Source organism: Elephantulus edwardii, unplaced genomic scaffold (genome assembly GCF_000299155.1).
Source record: "Elephantulus edwardii isolate Elephantulus edwardi_28Jun2011 unplaced genomic scaffold, EleEdw1.0 scaffold00016, whole genome shotgun sequence".
Lineage (NCBI taxonomy): Eukaryota > Metazoa > Chordata > Mammalia > Macroscelidea > Macroscelididae > Elephantulus > Elephantulus edwardii.
Window position 1 is genome coordinate 1557907 of NW_006399766.1, and position 20208 is coordinate 1578114.

Sequence of the window (20208 nt, forward strand, 5' to 3'; positions counted from 1 at the left end):
GTTGTACTTTAAGGATGTCTTAACATGGATTTTTAATGTTGTAGCAATAGTAGCTTTAGTTCATAAAGAGGTTCTAAATATGTTTTCTTTCTACTTTGCAGTTGACATTGAATTCTAACCAAAATCTAAAGTCAGGTGGGAGGAACTATATATGCCTCTTGATTAAAAGGCTTTGGTTTGATTAATCTGGGTTTACTTTTAAAAAATCATAAATAGCTAGAAGAGATATAATGAAACTACCTCTCTAAAGTACATTTTAAAGATAAGATGCCAAATTTTTCTTTTCCTGGGATTTTGCAACCAGATATTGTTTCTCTTTTTTGGTTGTTTATTTCCTTTTTATGTGTTTTCCTTTTTAAAACAAAATATTTTTTTGAAATATGCAAAGAATTGGAGCTGGAAAACCAAAAGGGAAGAAAATCCTATTCTTGGCATTTTTTACTGAGAAAACTATAATGAAATATGCAAAGAATTGGAGCTGGAAAACCAAAAGGGAAGAAAATCCTATTCTTGGCATTTTTTACTGAGAAAACTAAGAACAAATTCAAGCCTCAAGTTGAAATACTAAAGGACAGATTCTATGGCAAAATCTTGAACTATGCCAGAGGTATCAAAAGAAGATAGAAGGCGGCAGCCTCAGCAACAAGATGTGGTAGTGAAACAGACAGTTGGAATTTGAGTGAGATAAAAGCAACCGTCTACACACACCAGGGAGCTGCCTGCTGGAGTGAGGCCTGTGCCAGGAAGCTCCCTGCTGATGCCAGGCCTGCACCAAGAAGCTGCTTGCTGATGCCATTCTCATGCCAGGGAGTTGATTGCTGAGGCCATGCTCGTGCCAGGGAGCTGCTAATGCATGCATTGGGGAGTAACATGCCAGGGAACATTGATCTGTGGCAAGCAGAAAAGCTGGAATCTGAATTATTTGAGCCCAGAACTCCAGTCATGTCATTGCTGGCACATACCCAGAACTCCTGTCCTGATGCCGCCTGTCCACGCCCAGAGCAATGGTCCTGACACGAACCGGGAGTGATGCTGGAACTTGAGTGAGGTACTTGGTAGGGGGTAACTGCTGTTTGGCTGGATCATGGGGCACCCATTAAGCCCAATCAAAAGGGAATGAGACAGCTGGAGCTCATTCTTGAAGGGAAAACTAAAGTTTCCTGGTTTTCCAATCAGGTCTCTGTGTTCCGCCTTGTGTTTCCTCACTTCCAGTCCATCAACTGCCTTTAGCCAAGAGCACCTTGGACTTCCCTAGCTGCAGAAATTGTCTGACAGAGGAGGATGCTGCCACAGTCCTTTTCACTATTGAGCTGAGAGAAACCCAGGGAGGGTGTTGCCGCACCTTCTTCTGGGGCAGTGACTACCACCTCAGCTCTATCACAGCAATGTCACATAGGAAGCAAGCTACCTTTTCCCCTACACAAGCCCAAAGCAAGATGTAACCTCAAAAATGGCACACAGTATCAATGAGTTTCCTGAAGCCAGAAAGTATGATGAAACGTTGTGACCCAGAATTTAAAAAAAAAACAACAACGATGATTGAATATTTTCTCTGGGTGAAAGAAAAACTTGAAGAGTTAGAGGACACTGAAAGCAAAACCCAGGAGGAGCTTAAAAAAAATCCAAAACAATGCAGATAAAACAAATGAGGCATTAGAGGCACTGGAAAAACAAGAAACCACAGTTCAGAATATGAGAGCCAATGCTTCAGATGCAGTCAACATGATGTAGGGTCACATGAGCAGGGTTGTAGAGATGGAACATAGACCAGTGAAACAGAAAATAGAATTGTCACCACTGATCTGCTAGAACCAAAAGCGGAATGTTAAAAAAAAGAAAGAAGAAAACCTAAGAATTATGTGGGACACCGTCAAGAGAAACAACATGCACATCATTGGAATCCCAGAACAGGGAAAAGCAGCTAAAGGTACCAAAAAATTTGTGGAAGAATTACTAGAGGAGAAACTAAACAAACACCATACAGCATAAACCCTAAAAGAAAAACAAAACAAAAAAGGAATATCAGAGTCCTATTTGTCAGAATCAAAGATAAGGAGAGAATACTGAAAGCGGTGAGGGGTGAGGGAGAAACAAAGAGTAACCTATAAGGGAGAGCAGATAAGATTAAATGCTGATTTCTCAAAAGAAACCATGAGAGCAAGAGGACAGTGGAATGACATATATCAAACATTTAAAGAACACAACTGTCAACCATGAATACTGAATCCAGAAAAATTGTGCATCACATATAAAGGAGGGATCAAGATAGCCCCAGAAAAACAGAACCTAAGGGAGTTTGTAAAAACAAGACCAGCATTCCAGGAAGCAATAAGTGATGTCCTGCTTACAGAGGTGCCACAGAAAAAAACGGATGAACCAAAGTAACCAGCAACAACACCAAAAAGAACTCAACAGCAAAATCATAGCAATAAAAGCTTGCCTATTAATAATAACACTGTATGTGAATGGTTTGAATGCACCGTTGAAGAGAAAAAGAGAAGCAGATTGGACAAAAAAAACCCAAAATCCATTAATATGCTCTCTACAAGAGACACACCAGAAAAATGAAGATAAAGAAAGATTAAAAATAAAATGAAAGGGAAAAAATACCAAGCAAATGACAACGAGCAAAAAGCAAGAATAGTGATATTAATCTTTAATAAAATAAATTTCAATTAAAAAAACCATAACGAAGGACCAGGAAATCACTACATAATGCTTAAAGGTCAAAAGAACAAGAGGAAATAACAATAATAAATATCTATACACCAAATAAAAGACCTGCAAAATATGTAAAACAAACATTAACAAAACTGAAAATGGAAATAGAAAACACTACTATAGTAGTTGGAGACTACTAGAAAGAAACTCAACAAACATGCTCAAGAATTAAACCACGCAATAAACCAACTAGATCTCATAGATATTTATAGGCTAATGAACCCAAAAAAGGCACAGTACACCTTCTCCAATGTGCATGGGACGTTCTCCAGAATAGATCACATTTTAGGTCACAAGGCAGGCATCCATAAATTCAAAAACATAGAAATAATACAAAGTATCTTGTTAGACCACAATGCTAAAAATTAGAAATTAGAAACAAGATGATAAAGAAGAAAAAAACCAGGCATTTGGAAGCTGAACAACACCTGGCTTGAACATGAATGGGTACTAGAAGAAATAAGAAATGAAATGAAAAAGTTTCTTTTTTAAAAAAAAAACAATGAAAACACAACCTACTAAAACCTCTGGGAAACAACCAAACCAATAATCAGAGGTCAACTTATAGCCATAAGCAAACACATTAAAAGGTAGGAAAAAACCAACCATTGACTCTCTAACCCAACATATCCAACTAATTGAAAAAGAACAAGAAGAACACCAACACCCTCTAAAAAAACTGAAATTATAAAAATTAGAGGAGAAAGAAATGAAATACAAAACAGGAAAACAATTGAAACCATCAACAAAACTAGGAGTAGGCTCTTTGAAATGGTCAATAAAAATCAACAAACCACTAGCAAAACTAACAAACGAAAAGACACAAATAATCTGAATAAAAGATGAAATGAGCAATGTAACAACAGAACCAACTAAAATACAAAGTCTAACATTGGAATATTATGAAAAAACTATACTCAAAAAATATAAAAACCTAGAGTAAATGGACAAATAGTTAGAAATTCAAAACATACCTAAACCGATGCAAACCAAAATTGAACATCTGAAGAGACCCATTAGAAAAGAAGAAAATTAAAAGGTATTATAAAACAACCTACAGCCAAAAACAGTCCTGGGCCAGACAGTTTTACAAGTGAATTTTATCAAACATTCAGATAAGAACTGTCACCAGTTCTACATAAACTATTTCAGAAAATAAAAAAAAAGGTGGAATTCTCCTAGACTCATTCAATGAAGCAAACATATCCTTGATACCAAAGCCAGGTAAAGACACCATCACATTAGAAAACCATAGGCCACTATCTCTTATAAACATAGAAGCAAAAATCCCGAATAAATCATGGCCAGTAGAGTCCAATGATACATCAAAAAATAATTCACCATGATCAAATGGGATTCATAAGAGGTATGCAAGGATGATTCAACATAAGAAAAACAATCAATACAGTTCATCATGTTAACAAAGCTAAGAATAAGAACCACATGATCCTATCAATTGATGCAGAAAAGGCCTTCGACAAAATCCAACACCCTTTGTTGATTAAAACACTCAACAAAATAGAAACAGAGGGAATTTCGCCAACATAGTAAAAATACGTACACAAACCTGAGAGCTGCCATTGTTCTCAATGGAGACAAATTAAAGACATTGCTTTAGAGAACAGGAACTAGGCAAGGATGTGCACTATCATCTCTCTTATTCAATATTGCATTGGAAAACATGTTGTTGTTGTTGTTGTTGTTGTTGTTGTTGTTGTGTTGTGCCGTCGAGTCGCCTGCGACTCATAGCGACCCTATGTAAAACAGCCCTAAACTCCGCTCTGTCCTGTGCCAAGCGCACTGTCTCTGACACTCCCATCCCAATTATCCCAGTCACTGAATCAATCCACCTCACATAGGGCCTTCCTCTCCTGCGCCGTCCCTCCACCCTCCCAAGCATGATGTCCCTCTCTAAGGACCGGTTTCTCCTCACAACATGTCCAAAGTATGTTAGACGGAGCCTCAGAATCCTTGCCTCCAAGGAGCCACCCAGTTTAACCCTTTCCAGGACAAATCTGTTTGTTTTCCTAGCAGTCCATGGTATTCTCAATACTCTTCTCCAGCACCACAGCTCAAAGGCATCAATTCTCCTTCTATCCTCCTTGGTCATTGTCCAACTCGCTGATGCATAACAGGTGATTGTGAAGACCATGGCCTGTATCAGACGCACCTTAGTATCCAAAGAGATACCATTGCTCTTCAGCACTTTGGAGAGGTCCCTAAAAGCAGACTTTCCCATGGCAATGCGCCTTTTCATTTCCTGTCTGCTGGTGCCAAGACTGTTGACTATGGAGCCAAGCAAACTAAAGCTGTGTACAATCTCAATCTCTTCACCATCCATCCTGATGCTGCCAATTGGCCCAGTGGTGAGAATCTTTGTCTTCTAGACATTGAGCCTCAATCCATATTGTAGGCTGCAGTCCTTGACACTCTGTAGCAGGCGCTTCAGGTCCTCCTCAGTTTCAGCAAGCAGGGTTGTGTCATCCGTATAACGCAGATTATTGATAAATCGTCCACCAATCTTGACCCCAATAATACAGTAAAAGGAAATAAGAAGTATCCAAACTGGAAAAGAATAGGTAAAATTATCTCTCTATGCAGATAATATGATAGTATACTTAGAAAATCCTAAAGACTTAGCAAGAAAACTACTGGACAAGGTTGACCAATTCAGCAAAGTGGCAGGATACAAGATCAACATACCAAAATCAATTGGATTTCTCTACAGTGATAAAGAGAATACAGAGCTGGACCTAAGAAAAACAATACCCATCACAATAGCTAACCATAAATTAAAATATTTGGGAGTAAATCTAACTAGGAGCCCAAAGGATCTATTCAAATAAAATGACAAAACATTACTACAAGAAACCTGGAGAAATGGATAAGAAGACTCAATATTGTAAAAATGACAATTTTACCAAACGCAATTTACATGTTCAATGCAACCACTAATTCCATTCTTCAACAAGATGGAAAAGGCAATCTCCAATTTCATTTGGAATGGAAAGAGGCCCCAAATAAGCAAAGCACTCCTTAAAAAAGAGAAACAAGGTAGGAGGCATCACAATCCCAGATTTCAAGTCCTACGCTGCCGTGGTGGTCAAGACAGCATGGTACTGGTACAATGATAGATATATAGATCAATGGCATAGAATTGAGAACCATGAAATCAGCCCATCTACCTATGGTCAACTGATTTTTGAAAAGGAGATAAAATCAGTTAAGTGGGGAAACAATAGCCTTTTGAAAAAATGGTGTTGGCAAAATTAGAAAAGTATCTATAGCAAGTTTCACACCTCACTCTATACACAAAAACCAACTCAAAATGGATCAACGATCTAGGACTGAAACCAAGGACTATAAACTTCATTAAAGAAAAACTTGGAAGAACTCTAGAAGACCTAGTCCACAACATAAACAGTCTTCCAAGCATTCTGAAAATCCTACAACCAGGAGAGAAATAGATGAATGGGACCTCCTAAAATTAAAATCCCTATGCACATCCAAAAACTTTTCCAACAGGGTAAAAAGGAAAGCCAGAGCCTGGGAAAAAATATTTGGTAATGACATGTCTGATAAGGGACTTTTATCTAGAATTTATAAAATACTCAAGCACCATAAGAAGATAAAGGTAAACAAGCCAATTGAAAAATAGGCCCACGATATGAACAGATACGTCACCAAAGAAGATATTCAGATGGCAAACAAATACATGAAGAAATGTTCAAAATCCCTAGCTCTGAGAGAGAGATGTAAATCAAACAACTATGAGATTTAAAAGGGCAGCAAACAACAACTGCTGGTCAGGTTGTGAAGAAATGTGCACTCTTATTCACTGCTGGAAGAAGTGTAAAACTGTGTAACCATTATGGAAGGCAGTATAGTGCTTTCTCAAAACGTTGGAAATAGAAATACCATTTGACCCAGCAATTCTACTACTGGGAATATACCCTAAAGAAACTAGAACTGCCACCCAAGCAGACATGCACACCAATGTTTATTATGTCTTTGTTCACAACAGCAAAGAACCCAAGTGCCCATCAACAAATGAATGGATAGAGAAGCTGTGGTATATTCACACAATGGAATACTGTGCTGCTGCACTGAAAAACAAGGAACTCATGCAATATTATTCAAAATGGGTGACCCTGGAGGACATTATGCTGACTGAAATATCTCAGACACAAAAGGACAAATACTGCGTAGTGCCACTGTTGTAAAACAGAAATAACATTGGCATTGGGAGGAGACTGAGAAAGATGGGATAAATATTTCAAATATATGAGGGAGAGAACTGTTTAGGAGGAATATATGATTAGATATTATTGTCATGACAAGATTCCAGAGTGAAAGCTGCATATTGGAGTGGACGGGGAGGACGGGGGGGGGATTGTATAACAATGAAAGCTGTTTTTAAAAAACTTTTCAAAGAGAAAAGAGAACTGGGGCAGAGTGATGGTCAGGGAGAAAAGTGTGCAACAGTGAATGAATGGAAATCCAAAGTCTCTGTAATCTTTCATTAAGATAAAAAAACCAAAAAACAGAAGTAGATGGAAGGTCTCCACTGAGTCACTGTAGATAGACAGATATACCACATTAAATAAGATGAGAGGAAGAACTGTTTGAAAGGAGTACATGATTAGACATTACATGTATGACAACAGTCTGGAACAAGGAGTGCATAGTTGGGATGGGTGAAGGAGGGGAAGGAGAGAGGGAGGAAGAAAATATACAACAATGAAAAGAAAATATTTTCTATGTTTAGAAAGAAGAATTGTTTAATGCTCATTCATTTCAGAGAGTAGAATATATTTAAGAACTGATGGTACTGAAGGAAGAAGTCCAAGCTGCATTGAGAGCATTGACAAAAACCAAAGTTCAGAAACTGATGGAATATTGATGTTTCTACAAACAGATGCAGCATTAGACATATTTTTTCATCTACACGAAGAAATGTCGTTGATAGCTACCTGACTAATCAACTGGTAGAGATCCTTATTAGTGCTCATTCTAATTAAAGACAATCTAACAGAATGTGGAACTTATCAAACAATATTATTAATATCACAGATAAGTAAAACCTTGCTGAAGATAATTTAAAAAGTAATTTTATGTGTATACTATCATATAGTCAGCATATAGTGATAGATTTAACACCTCTTTTCCAATTTAGATGCCTCTTATTTCCTTCTCCTGTTTTATTATCCTAGCCAGTACTTTTAATACAATATTGAATACTGTTGCTATTGTGTGCCATGGTATTGGAATAGACTCACACCTGACCCTCCAGGGAATTCTCAGACGCAGAAAATCACATGGGAGGAGATTGCAGTGCATTTTATTACCACTAGGCCACCAGAGCTCCATACAATATTGAATAAAATGGAAATAGTGGGCATCTTTATCTGGTCCTTGTTTGCAATGATAATGACTTTGACCACAAAGGCTCAACAAAAATACTAGTTACATCTAGTAGGTCAATTCAGCAGACTGGAAGGATACAAGATCAATATATAAAAATGAGTGAGATATCTGTACAGCTACAAATAAAATACATAAAAGGAAACTAAGAAAGAAATACCATTTACAATAGCCAACTATATATTAAGATAGTTTGGAATAAATCTAACTAGGGACATTTATAAGGAAAATTACAAAATACTCCTACAAGATACAATAAGAGACTTAACTAGATAGGGGAAAAATTCCCTGTTAATGGACAAAAAGACTCAACATAGCGAAAATAATAATCCTACCAAAAGCAATTTACTTGTTCCGTGCAATCCCAATAATGTACTAAACTCATTTTTCAAAGAGATAGAAAAGACAATTGACAGGTTTAGTTTGAAAGAAAAGAGATTCCATATAAGCCAAGCTCTATGGAAAACTAAAAATGCAGTGAAGGGGAATAATACTCTCTGATCTCAAAACCTACTCCACAGCTTATGAACCAAAACAGTATGATTTTGGTACAATAGCAGACACATGGATCAATGAAATATAATAATAACTGAAAAATTAACCCATCTACCTATGGTCATCACTCTTGGCACTGGTAGCGAGGAAATTAAAAAAAACGTATTGCAGTGGGAAAGTCTGCTGTTAGGGACTTCTCCAGTGTACTGAAGAGCAATGGTGTCACTCTGGAGACTAAGGTGCATCTAATACAAGCTATGGTCTTTGTGATCACTTGTTATGCATCAGAGAGTTGGACAACGACTAAGAAGGATAGAAGAAGAATTGATGCCTTTGAGCTGTGGTGTTGGGGAAGATATTGAATGTACCATGGACTGCCAAGAAAACAAACAGATTCATCCTGGAGAGGGTTAAACAAGGCTGCTCCTTGGAGGCAAGGATTCTGGGGCTTTGTCTGACATACTTTGGACATATTGTAAGGAGGGACAGGTCCTTGGAGAGGGACAGCATGCTTGGGAGGGTGGAGGGACGGCGCAGGAGGGGAAGATCCCCTATGAGATGGATTGATTCGGTGACTGGGGTAATCGGGATGGGTGTGTCAGAGGCGGTGCAGTTGTCGCAGGATAGAGCAGGGTTTAGGGCTGTTGTGCATTGGGTCCCTATGAGTTGCAAGTGACTCGACTGCACATAACAATAACAACCTATAGTCAATTTGTATTTGACAAGTAATCAAAACCTATTAAATAGGAAAATGACAACCTCTTCAACAAATGGTGCTGGCAAAACTGGACATCTTCCTGAAGAAAGCCGAAGCAAGATCCACATCACCCATCTCACACACACAAACAACTCAATGTGGATCAGAGACCTAGGAGGTAAATCCCAAGACCATAAACATCATAAGAGATAAAATGAGAGCAAATTTAGAAGCCCTAGCCTATGGTATAAGTAGGCTTGTAATTATAGCCAGAAATGCACAACAAAATCGACCTTCTAAAAAGTCCCATGCACATGAAAAACGTTTTCCAATTGGGTGAAAAGAAAACCTGCAGACTAGGGAAAAACATTTCAGACAAGGGTCCTATAAGGAAATTTATAGAATATTGCAGGGCCACCACACAGAAAAGACTGATAAGCCAGTAACAAAATGGACAAAAGATATTAAAAGGCTTTTCACTAAATAAGACATTCCAATGGCCAACAGACACATAAAGACATGCTAAAAGTAACTGGAAATCAGAGTATTCAAATTAAAAAATTAAGATACTATCTTGCCCCAGTACCAGTAGCAAAGTTTAAAAGGACAACTAGCAATAAATGTTGGAGAGAATGTGAAAAGAATGGAATTCTCATGCACTGCTGGTGGGATTGTAAAATGGTACAACCACTCTGGAAGAAAGTCTGAAATTTCCTCAAAAATCCAAACACAGAAATACCATGTGACCCAGCTACAAGGAATATAATCCAAAGAAATTAGAACTGAGACACGAATGGAAATATTGAAGTTCAACATTAAGATAACAAAGATTCTCACCACTGGGCCAATTGGCAGCATCGTGAAAGACATGGTGAGATTGAGATTGTTCACAGCTTCAGGTTGTTTGTCTCCCCAACTTACACTCTTGGTACCAGCAGCCAGGAAATAAAAAGACAAATTGCATTGGGAAAATCTGCTGCCAGGGACCTATCCAGAGTATGATGATGTAATTCTAGAGACTAAGGTGCACCTGATCCAGGCCATGGTCACCACAAGTACTTGCTATTCATCAGAGAGCTGGAAAATTACTAAGGATGATAGAAGAATGTTTGATGCCTTTGAGTTGTGGTGTCCACCCTGGAGAGGGTAAAACCAGGCTACTTCTTGGAGGCAAGGACTCTGAAGCTCCGTGTGACATACTTTGGGCATGCTGCAAGGAGGGACCAGTCTTTGGAGAGGGACATCATGCTTTAAAGGATGGAAGGACAGCACAAGAGAGGAAGACCTTGGGAGAGATGGATTAACTCAGAGACTGGGGTAATGGAGGTAGGTGTGTCAGAGACAATGAGGTAGGCTCAAGACAGTGCAGGGTTCTGAGTGTGGAAACTATAGAACAATATCATTGATTTCACATGCAAGCAAGTTTCTACTGATGAGTATCCAAAAACGACTGGAACAGCACATGAGCAGAGAACTGCCAGAAGTCCAGGCTAGGTTTAGAAGGGGTCGTGGTACTAGGGTTATTGCAGCTAATGTTAGATGGATCTTAGCTGAAAGCAGGGAATACCAGAGTAATGTATATCTGTGTTTCATTGATTATGCAAAGGTATTTGACTGTGTGGATCATAACAAACTGTGGTTGATTCTGAGAAGAAGGGGAACCCCATAACACTTGATCATGCTAATGTGAAACCTATACTTGGACCAAGAGGCAGTCATCAGAACAAGAGCAAAGAAACACTGCATGGTTCAAAATTGGGAAGGGCATACACCAGGGATGTGTTCTGTCTCCATACCTTTTTAACCTGTATTCAGAACAGATTATCTGGGATGCTGGGCTCTATGAGGAGAAATGCGGCATCAGTATTGGTGAAAGATGTATCAACAATCTGCGTTATGCAGATGACACAACCCTGCTTGCTGAAACTGAGGAGGACTTGAAGCGCTTTCTGCAGAGGGTCAAGGACTGCAGCCTTCAATATGGATTGAGGCTCAATATCAAGAAGACAAAGATTCTCACCACTGGACCAATTGGCAGCATCAGGATGGATGGTGGAAATATTGAGATTGCTAACAACTTTAGTCGGCTTGGCTCCACAGCCAACACTCTTGGCACCAGCAGCCAGGAAATTAAAAGACATATTGCCATGGGAAAGCCTGCTGTTAGGGACCTCTCCAAAGTACTGAAGAGCAATGCTGTCTCTCTGGAGACTAAGGTGCATTTGATACAGGCCATGGCCTTTGCAATCACTTGTTATGCATCAGAGAGTTGAACAATGACTAAGGAGGATAGGATGCCTTTAAGCTGTAGTGCCTGAGAAGAGTATTGAGGATGCCATAGAATGCTAAGAAAACAAACAGATTCATCCTGGAAAGGGTTAAACTGGGTGGCTCCTTGGAGGCAAGGATTCTGAGGCTTCTTCTGACATACTTTGGACATGTTGTAAGGAGAGATTAGTCTTTTGAGAGGGACATCATGCTTGGCAGTGTGGAGGGCAGGTGCAGGAGGAGAAGGCCCTCTATGAGGTGGATTGATTCAGTGACTAGGGTAATTGGGATGGGTGTATCGGAGACAGTGAGATTGGCACAGGACAGAGCAGAGTTTAGGGCTGTTGTACATAGGGTTGCTATGAGTTGCAAGCTACTCAACGGCACATAACAACAACAACAACAACATGCTGAGTAAGTAACCAGAGAAGTTGGATTATATGAAGAAGAATGAGACACCATGATTAGACTTATGAACAACATGTGAGACAAAGATGACAGAATCTTGCTTGCTGAAAATGAAGATGATATGAAGCACTTAATGATGAAGTTCAGACTACATACAGTCTTTGGTATGGATTGTACCTTGAAATAAAAAAAAATGGTACAGTAAATATCATCATGACAAACAGAGTGGTGAGAGGGGACAAGATTGTTGTGGATTTCATTTTCCTTGTATCAAAAAAGTCATAGAAGAAGCAGTTGAGAATAAGACAAGCAGTTAAGAAATAAGATAATACTTCAGGGAAACCTGCTGCAAAGGACCTCTCTGAAATGCTAAAGAGCAAGTATGACACTTTGATTACAAAGGTATACCTCGCCCAAGCCATGATATTTTCAGTCATTTAAGGGTGGCCTGGTGGTCTAGTAGCAAGAAGCTGTGCTTCAATCCCAAAGTCATGCGGTTCAAATCCACCAGCTGCTCTGAGAAAGGATGAGCAATCTCCTCCTGTATGATAAACTGCTTCTGAAAACCTGCTGGAGAGTCAGCTATGGGTTGGTTCCAACGCTATGGTACACAACAAACTGCAGTCATAGGGAAACTCAATAGAAGGTCACTCTGGTCAGAACCAACTAAACAGTGGTGAATTTGAGCTTTTTTAGTTTGATAGGCATGTGAAAGTTGGAAAATTAATAAGGAATGGGAGAGAAGAAACTATGCTGTTGAATCTTGGTGTTGGGAAAGAATATTGAAATATTTCATGAATTTTCAAATGAACAAACAAATCTATCTTATAACAAGGGTACCTAGAATATTCCTTAGAAGCTAAGATGGGGAGATTTCATCTTATCTACTTATCAGGAGGGACCAGTCCCTGGAGAAAAAACCCAACATTCATGTTAAAGTAGAAGGTCCCTCAACAAGATGGATTAACACTGTGTAGGCAACAATGGCTTTAAGCACAGCAGAGATTGTAAAGATGGGGCAGGACTAGGTAGTATTTTCTTCTATTGTCATTATGGGTCAGAACCAACTAAATGGCACCTAACCACTACCACTTTTACAAGTTCAGTTAATCAGAAAGTGAATTTAAAATGTTCAGAGGACAAATAATAAAAAAGTCACTATTTTCACAGATTCCAGCATTACTGAGTTGCACTTTTCAGGAGGATATATGGTGTTGAGGTGTTTAATGGTGGAAAAATAATAAATGAAGTTTGCTGCAATGTAGAATATAATTTGTACATCTTCATTATTCTAACTGGTTCTGGGAAGTAGCACAAGAATTGTTATGTAGTCAGTGTTTTTCACCAGGTAAGAGCATTTTGGCAGAAAATGTTATAAATTACACTTTTCATTCATCAGAGGATAACTTTAATTCCTTAAAGAGGTAAAAAAAGAGGTCTTAATTATTAAAGAACATTTCAGATTTTTAGTAATTTTCCCCCCTCATGGAAATTTTATGTCATATCTTGATAGATATAATCCAAATTCTTCCCTCAGCTCTTCAGAACTGATACAATCTTAATATGAAAATACAGAAAATAGAATCAGACCTTGCTTCTAAGTGAAGGATGATATTGTTTAAAGAAAAAAAGGGATAAAGAATAGATTTACCTCACTGGTTTCATTGGTTTAAATAGCAGCATGAAAACAAGTTTTATCTGGTTTTTCTTGATTTTACAACTTAATTTTTTCAAATATATAGTTACGAAGGATTTTAAGCTAGACTTCATTTTGTTGGATTCATATTCAATTTCATACTCGAATTTTCTAATTTTTTCTAGGAAAAGAAAATAAATAATTATATGTAATTAAGTATACATAGAGTGAACATCAGTTACATTAATATTAATTATGCACAGATGCTTAGAGGAAGAGAGAGAACATATACTTTTTACCTTTGTATTAATTCTACCTAGTTCATGACTATAAGGTAGTACTCAATATACATGTATATACATATATATATATATTAGTACTCAATAGATTTTTATTAACAGATAAATTAGAATACAAACCAAAAGCCCTCAAAAGGCAATTATTACTACCATGAAGTCTTTAACATTCATACTTATGAAATAAGAAAAATTCTTGTTATGAACTATACCATGACATGTGGTCTATATACCAAATGTATTAAAACACAGACTTGCAATTTATTAATTAAAATGTTTGCACTTTAAGTAATACTGAATCATAACATTCCCATTTGTTAGGGCAGGATTTTCAAGTTCTATTACATTTTTAAAGACGAGAGTGCTTATACAATTAGTCACATGGAAAAAAACCCTATGGTTTAATTTCCAGTCAAATAATAGACAGGCTTATAAGGGGAAAAATTACATCAGAGAGACACTCACTCCTTAGAATAATCTACCACATAAAAGTGAAGGGGCAGTGTTTGTCCAGCATTAGGGTTCAGAATGCTAGAAGGGGTAGTATAGCAGGAAGTGGAGCAGTATTGTTATTACATTGTGAGTATTTGCAGATAAAGAACTCAACCAGCAAACTGAGAAGTATGTTACAGATTCTGGACAAAAGACCCAAGAATCCTGACTTAAGGAGGCCCAAAGATGAGCTAATTTCCAGTCTGTCTCTAGTATATAAAGGTAGAAAAGATATTCAGAATCCGTTCTTATAATTTAGGATGGATAGTACCTTTCTCTAAACAATTCTAGCAGAAATTCAGACCAATTTACAGAAGTGATTGAGTCTAATTTCTGTTAGAGAATTTTGAACAAATAAACTTAGGTAGAAGAAGCTCAAGTCAGATGGTACTATACAATCCATTGCATTCAAATAACTTTAAAGAAATAAAGCAAATGCTAACATAGTTGAGATTCACCTGCTACTGGTTAGTTAGTTATCAAAGCTTTAATGGAAATAGTGGTGTTAGGATGAAGATAGGAGGATTCCAAGATGTAGGCGGTAGAGAGTACAGTGTGAATAGCAAGCTGCATAAAGATTGGCCACTAGAGAGTCCTTAATGCTGCACAGAGACCAACCATCACAGCATGATGTGGAGAGTAGGAATTTGACTCGGCACTTTTGTTGGAACAATTCATTTTGGAGCTACAGAAACATAAAGCTGCACCACACCGTGGTCCCACCATGGACCCAGCCAAAGCCAGAAGCTGCTAGCTGAGCTGCTTTAGGATTCATTTGAAAGGAGAAAGGTTAGTGGAGAAATTGGCTGAATTCTCTTAAGACCCACTAAGACCCAGTGGGTCTGTTGCACAATATCGACAGTAGGAATTTGAATCAGAACTTCTTTTGTAACAATTAGTTTTGGAACTACAGGAACACAAAGCCGTGGTCCTGCAGCGGACCTGGTCAAAGCCCAAAGCTGCTAGCTGAGCTTTTGTAGGACTCTTTTGAAAGAAGAAAGCTTAGTGAGGAAACTGAATTCTCTTAAGCCCCACTAAAACCCAGTGGGTCTGTTGCATGACGTGGACAAAAGGAATTTGAATAAGAACTATTGTGGGAACAATTAGTTTTGGAGCTACAGGAACATTAAGCAGCACTGTTTTATGGGAATTTGACTGAGTCTTCTCTGGTTCACTGGACCAGGGAAATGTCACCAAGGAAGGTCACTTGGGCAGGAGCCACTGAGTGAGGACACCTGGGCAAGTGCCGCTGGGCAGGGATCACTGAGTGAGAACTGCTGGGTGGGAGACGGACAGCTGGAATTTGAGTAGGGATCTCAATCATGAAAGCAACTAGACAGCTGAGATCTGAGTGAGGCCAGCAAATTGGTTGACCCGCCCCTGTGATTGCCCCAACCCCCCTGCCTGCCCCACTCCATTTGGCTCCACACCTGTACTTACACGTCCAGTCAAACAACATGCCTTTAATCCGGAGCACCTTGATCTGACTTACCTACAAGAGGCTGCTCTCACAGGCTCTGAACTGACCGTCTCCCTTGAGTCAGAAGTTCAGAGAAAAACATAAGTGGGGTAGCTGCCCAACTGAATTCTAGAGCATTGTCTTCAGATAAAGAATATATTAATGTCTCAAAGAAAGCAAGCTATTTTACACAATACACAAGTGCAAAGCAAGATGTTACCCCCAAAGGGTGACAGAGTATCACTAGATTTCCTGAAGTCAGAAAGTCTGATGGAACTTTCTGACACAGAATTTAAAAGAACAATGATTGAATATTTTCAATAGATAAAAGACAAACTTGAAGAATTACAGGATACTACAAGCAAAAACCAGGATGAGCAAAAACAAACAAACAAAAAAACCCAATACAGAACAATGAAGATAAAACAAATGAGGCATTAGCAACACTGGAAAAATAAGAAACCATGATTCAAAATGAACGTCCAATGTTTCAGATGCTGTCAACATGATGGAGGGACACATGAGCAGAGTTGAAGAGACAGAACACAGAACCAGTGAAATGGAAGATAGAATTGTCACCACTGATCTGCTAGAGGAAAAAGCAGAATAAAAAAGGAAGAAAAGAAGAAAATCTAAGAATAATGTGGGACACCATCAAGAGAAATAACATGCACATCACTGGAATCCCAGAATAGGAATAAGCAAGTAAACACACCAAAATTGTTGTGGAAGAATTGCTAGAGGAAATCTTACCAGGCATTTTGAAGAATGAGAGAATATATATTCAAGATGCTCAGTGAACACCGTATAGAATAGAACCCAAAAGAAAAAAAAAAACACAACAAGGCATATCATAGTTAAATTTGTCAGTAACAAATATAAAGAGAGAATCCTTAAAGCAGCGAGGCAGAAACAAAGAGTAACCTAAAAAGGAGAGCAGATAAGATTAAGTGCCAATTTCTCAGTAGAAACCATGTTAGCAAGAAGAGACTGGAAGGACATATATCGAACACCCAAAGAACACTAGCTGTCAAACAAGAATACTGTACCCAGAAAAATTATCTATAAAATATGAAGGATAGATCAAGATATTTGCCGAAAAACAGAACCTAAGAGGGTTTGTAAAAACAAGACCAGCATTACAGGAAAGCCTGAGAGATGTCTTTCTTACAGAGGTGCATAATGCTTAAAGGGCCAATAGAACAAGAGGACATAGTAAATATCTATGCACCAAATGAAAGACCTGCAAAATATATTAAGCCAACATTAACAAAACTGAAAAAGGAAATAGAAAACACTGCAAGAGTAGTTGGAGACTTTAATACAACACTCTCAAGAAAAGATAGAACTACCAGGAAAAAACTCAACAAAATTGCTCTAGAATTAAACCACACAATAAACCAACTCGACCTCATAGATATTTATAGGCTTATGGACGCCCCCCAAAAAAAACAAAACTAACACAGTATATCTTCTTCTCCAATGTGCATGCAACATTCTCCAGAATAGATCATATTTTAGGTCACAAGGCAAGCATCAACAAATTAAAAAACATAGAAATAATACAAAGCATTTTCTCAGACCACAATGCTACAAAATTAGAAATTAATAACAAGAGGATAAAGGAGAAAAACCATACATCTGGAAGCTGAACAACACCTTGCTTGAACATGAATGGGTACTAGTAGAAATAAAAAATGAAATAAAAAAGTTTCTTGAAGCAAATGACAATGAAAACACCACTTACCAAAACCTCTGGGAAACAGCCAAAGAAGTAATAAGAGGTCAATTTATAGCAATTATCAAACATATCAAATAGCAGGAAAAAATGTCTATTGACTCTCTAATCCAGCATCTCAAAAAAATTGAAAAAGAACAGCAAGATAGCCGACACCCTTTATAAAAAGTGAAATAAAATTTAGAGCAAAAATAAATGGTATAGAAAACCAAAAAACAATTGAAATCTTCAACAAAACAAGGAGTTGGTTCTATGAAAAGGTCAATAGAATTGAAAATCACCAGTAAAACTAATGAAAGAAAAGAAGGAAAAGGCACAAATAATCTGATTAAGAGAGAAAATGGGCAACATTACAACAGAACCAACTACAATAAAAAGGCTAACATTGGAATATTATGAAAAATTATACTTAAACAAATATGAAAACCAAGAGGGAATGGACAAATACTTAGAAATTTACAACCTACCTAAACTGATACCAACTGAAACTGAACATCTGAGCAGACCCATTACAAAAGAAGAAATTGAAAAGGGGGGGGGGACCTTTCAGCCAAAAAAAGTCCTGGACCAGATGGCTTTACAAGTGAATTTTATCAAACATTTACAGAGAAACTGTCATGAATCCTACAATAACTATTTCAGAAAACAGAAAAAGATGGAATTCTCTCAGATTCATTTTATGATCCAAATGTATTCTTGATACCAAAACCAGGTAACGATACCACTAAAATAGAAAACTATAGGCCAATATCACTCATGAACATATATGCAAAAATCCTGAATAAAATCCTGGTTAATAGAATCCAACGATGCTGCTGTTGTTAGGTGCCATTGAGTCGTAGACAACTCATAGTGACCTTATGAACGAAAGGCCTGAGCACTGTCCATACATAGAGCTTCCGGAGGCAAGCCATTTCAGAAGCGGATGCCCAAATCCTGGCTAATAGAATCCAATGATACATAAAAAAATAATTCACCACGACCAGTGGGCAAGGATGGTTCAACATAGGAAAAACCAATCAGTGTAATTCACCACATTAACAAGGGAAAGAATAAGAACAGCATGATCCTATCAATTGATGGAGAAAAGGCCTTTGACAAAAATCCAACATCCTTTCCTGATTAAAACACTCAATTAGATTAGAGGGGAATTTCTTCAACATAGTACATAGTATATATGCAAATCTGATAACCAAAACTGTTTGGAGAGATATTAAATGTATTCTCCTTGAGAACAGGAAGTAGGCTAAGATGCCCATTATCACCTCATTCAATATTGTATTGGAAGTTTTAGTGATAACAATAAAGCAAGAGAAAGAAATAAGAGGTATCCAAATGGGCAAACGGGAGGTAAAATTATCTCTCTATGCAGATGATATGATAGTTTACTTAGAAAACCTTAAAGACTCAGCAAGAAAACTACTGGACATAGTTGACCAATTCAGCAAAGTGGCAGGATACAAGATCAACATACAAAAAAATCAATTGGATTTCTCTACCGTGACAAAGAGAATACAGAACTGGAGCTGAGAAAAAATAATACCTTTCACAAGAGCTAATCACAAGATTAAATGCTTAGGAGTAAACCTAACCAGAAGCACAAAGGATCTGTTCAAGGAACATTACAAAACATTATTACAAGAAACAGAAAGAGAATTGGAGAGGTGAAAGAATATCCCTTGCTCATGGATTGGAAGACTCAATATTGTGAAAATGACAATACTACCAAAGGCAATTTACATGTTCAATTCAGTTCCAATACAAATAGCAATTCCATTCTTCAATGAGATGGAAAAGGCAATCTCCAATTTCATTTGGAATGGAAAGAGGCCCAGTATAAGCAAAGCACTCCTTAAAAAAAAAGAAACATTCCTTATGAATCAGGATGAAGTCTCTCTCAGGGAGGAGTGGTAGGGAATGGCAAAGGACACACTGACAAAGGAGATTAATCAGAACTGGCTTTGACAAGCACTGTGGCAACTGGACAATTAAAACAGACATTCGGGGGGGTGGGGAAGAAGAATGAACTGGGGAGGAGGGTAGAGAAAACAGTGCAACAATGAATAAATGAAAACCCAAAATCTCTGTAAATGTTCATTAAAACTAGTAAAATTTAATAATAATTTTTTAAAAAAGAAACAAAGCAGATGGCATCTCACACCTTGATTTCAAATCCTACTACACTGTTGTGGTGGTCAAGACAGCATGGTACTGGTACAATGACAGACATATAGGTCAATGGAATAGAATTGAGAATCCAGAAACTAGCCCATCTACCTATGGTAAACTGATTTTTGACAAGGAGATAAAATCAATTAAGTGTATAAATGATAGCCTTTTTAACAAATGGTGCTGGAAAAAATGGAAAACTATCTGCAGAAAACTCAAGCAAGATCCACACCTCACTCCATACCAAAAAAACCAAAAACAAACAAAAAAAAAACAAACCCAAACAATTCAAAGTGGATTATGGCCCTAGGGCTAAAACCAAGGACTATAAACTTCATTAAAGAAAAGCTTGGAAGAACTCTAGAAGTCCTAATTCCCAAAATAAACAGTGGAAAATCTACAACC

The 20208-nt window shown here is 37.8% G+C and overlaps 1 protein-coding gene across 1 annotated transcript in view; it reads right to left on the reverse strand.

The window, feature by feature from the left end:
- LOC102866947 (chromosome unknown open reading frame, human CXorf30) overlaps positions 1-20208 on the reverse strand; it is a 130075-nt gene that overhangs the window by 29980 nt on the left and 79887 nt on the right. The window contains exon 10 of the mRNA XM_006881846.1: positions 13665-13830. Within this exon, the coding sequence (XP_006881908.1) occupies positions 13665-13830 (166 nt within the window). The remainder of the gene's footprint in view (positions 1-13664; positions 13831-20208) is intronic.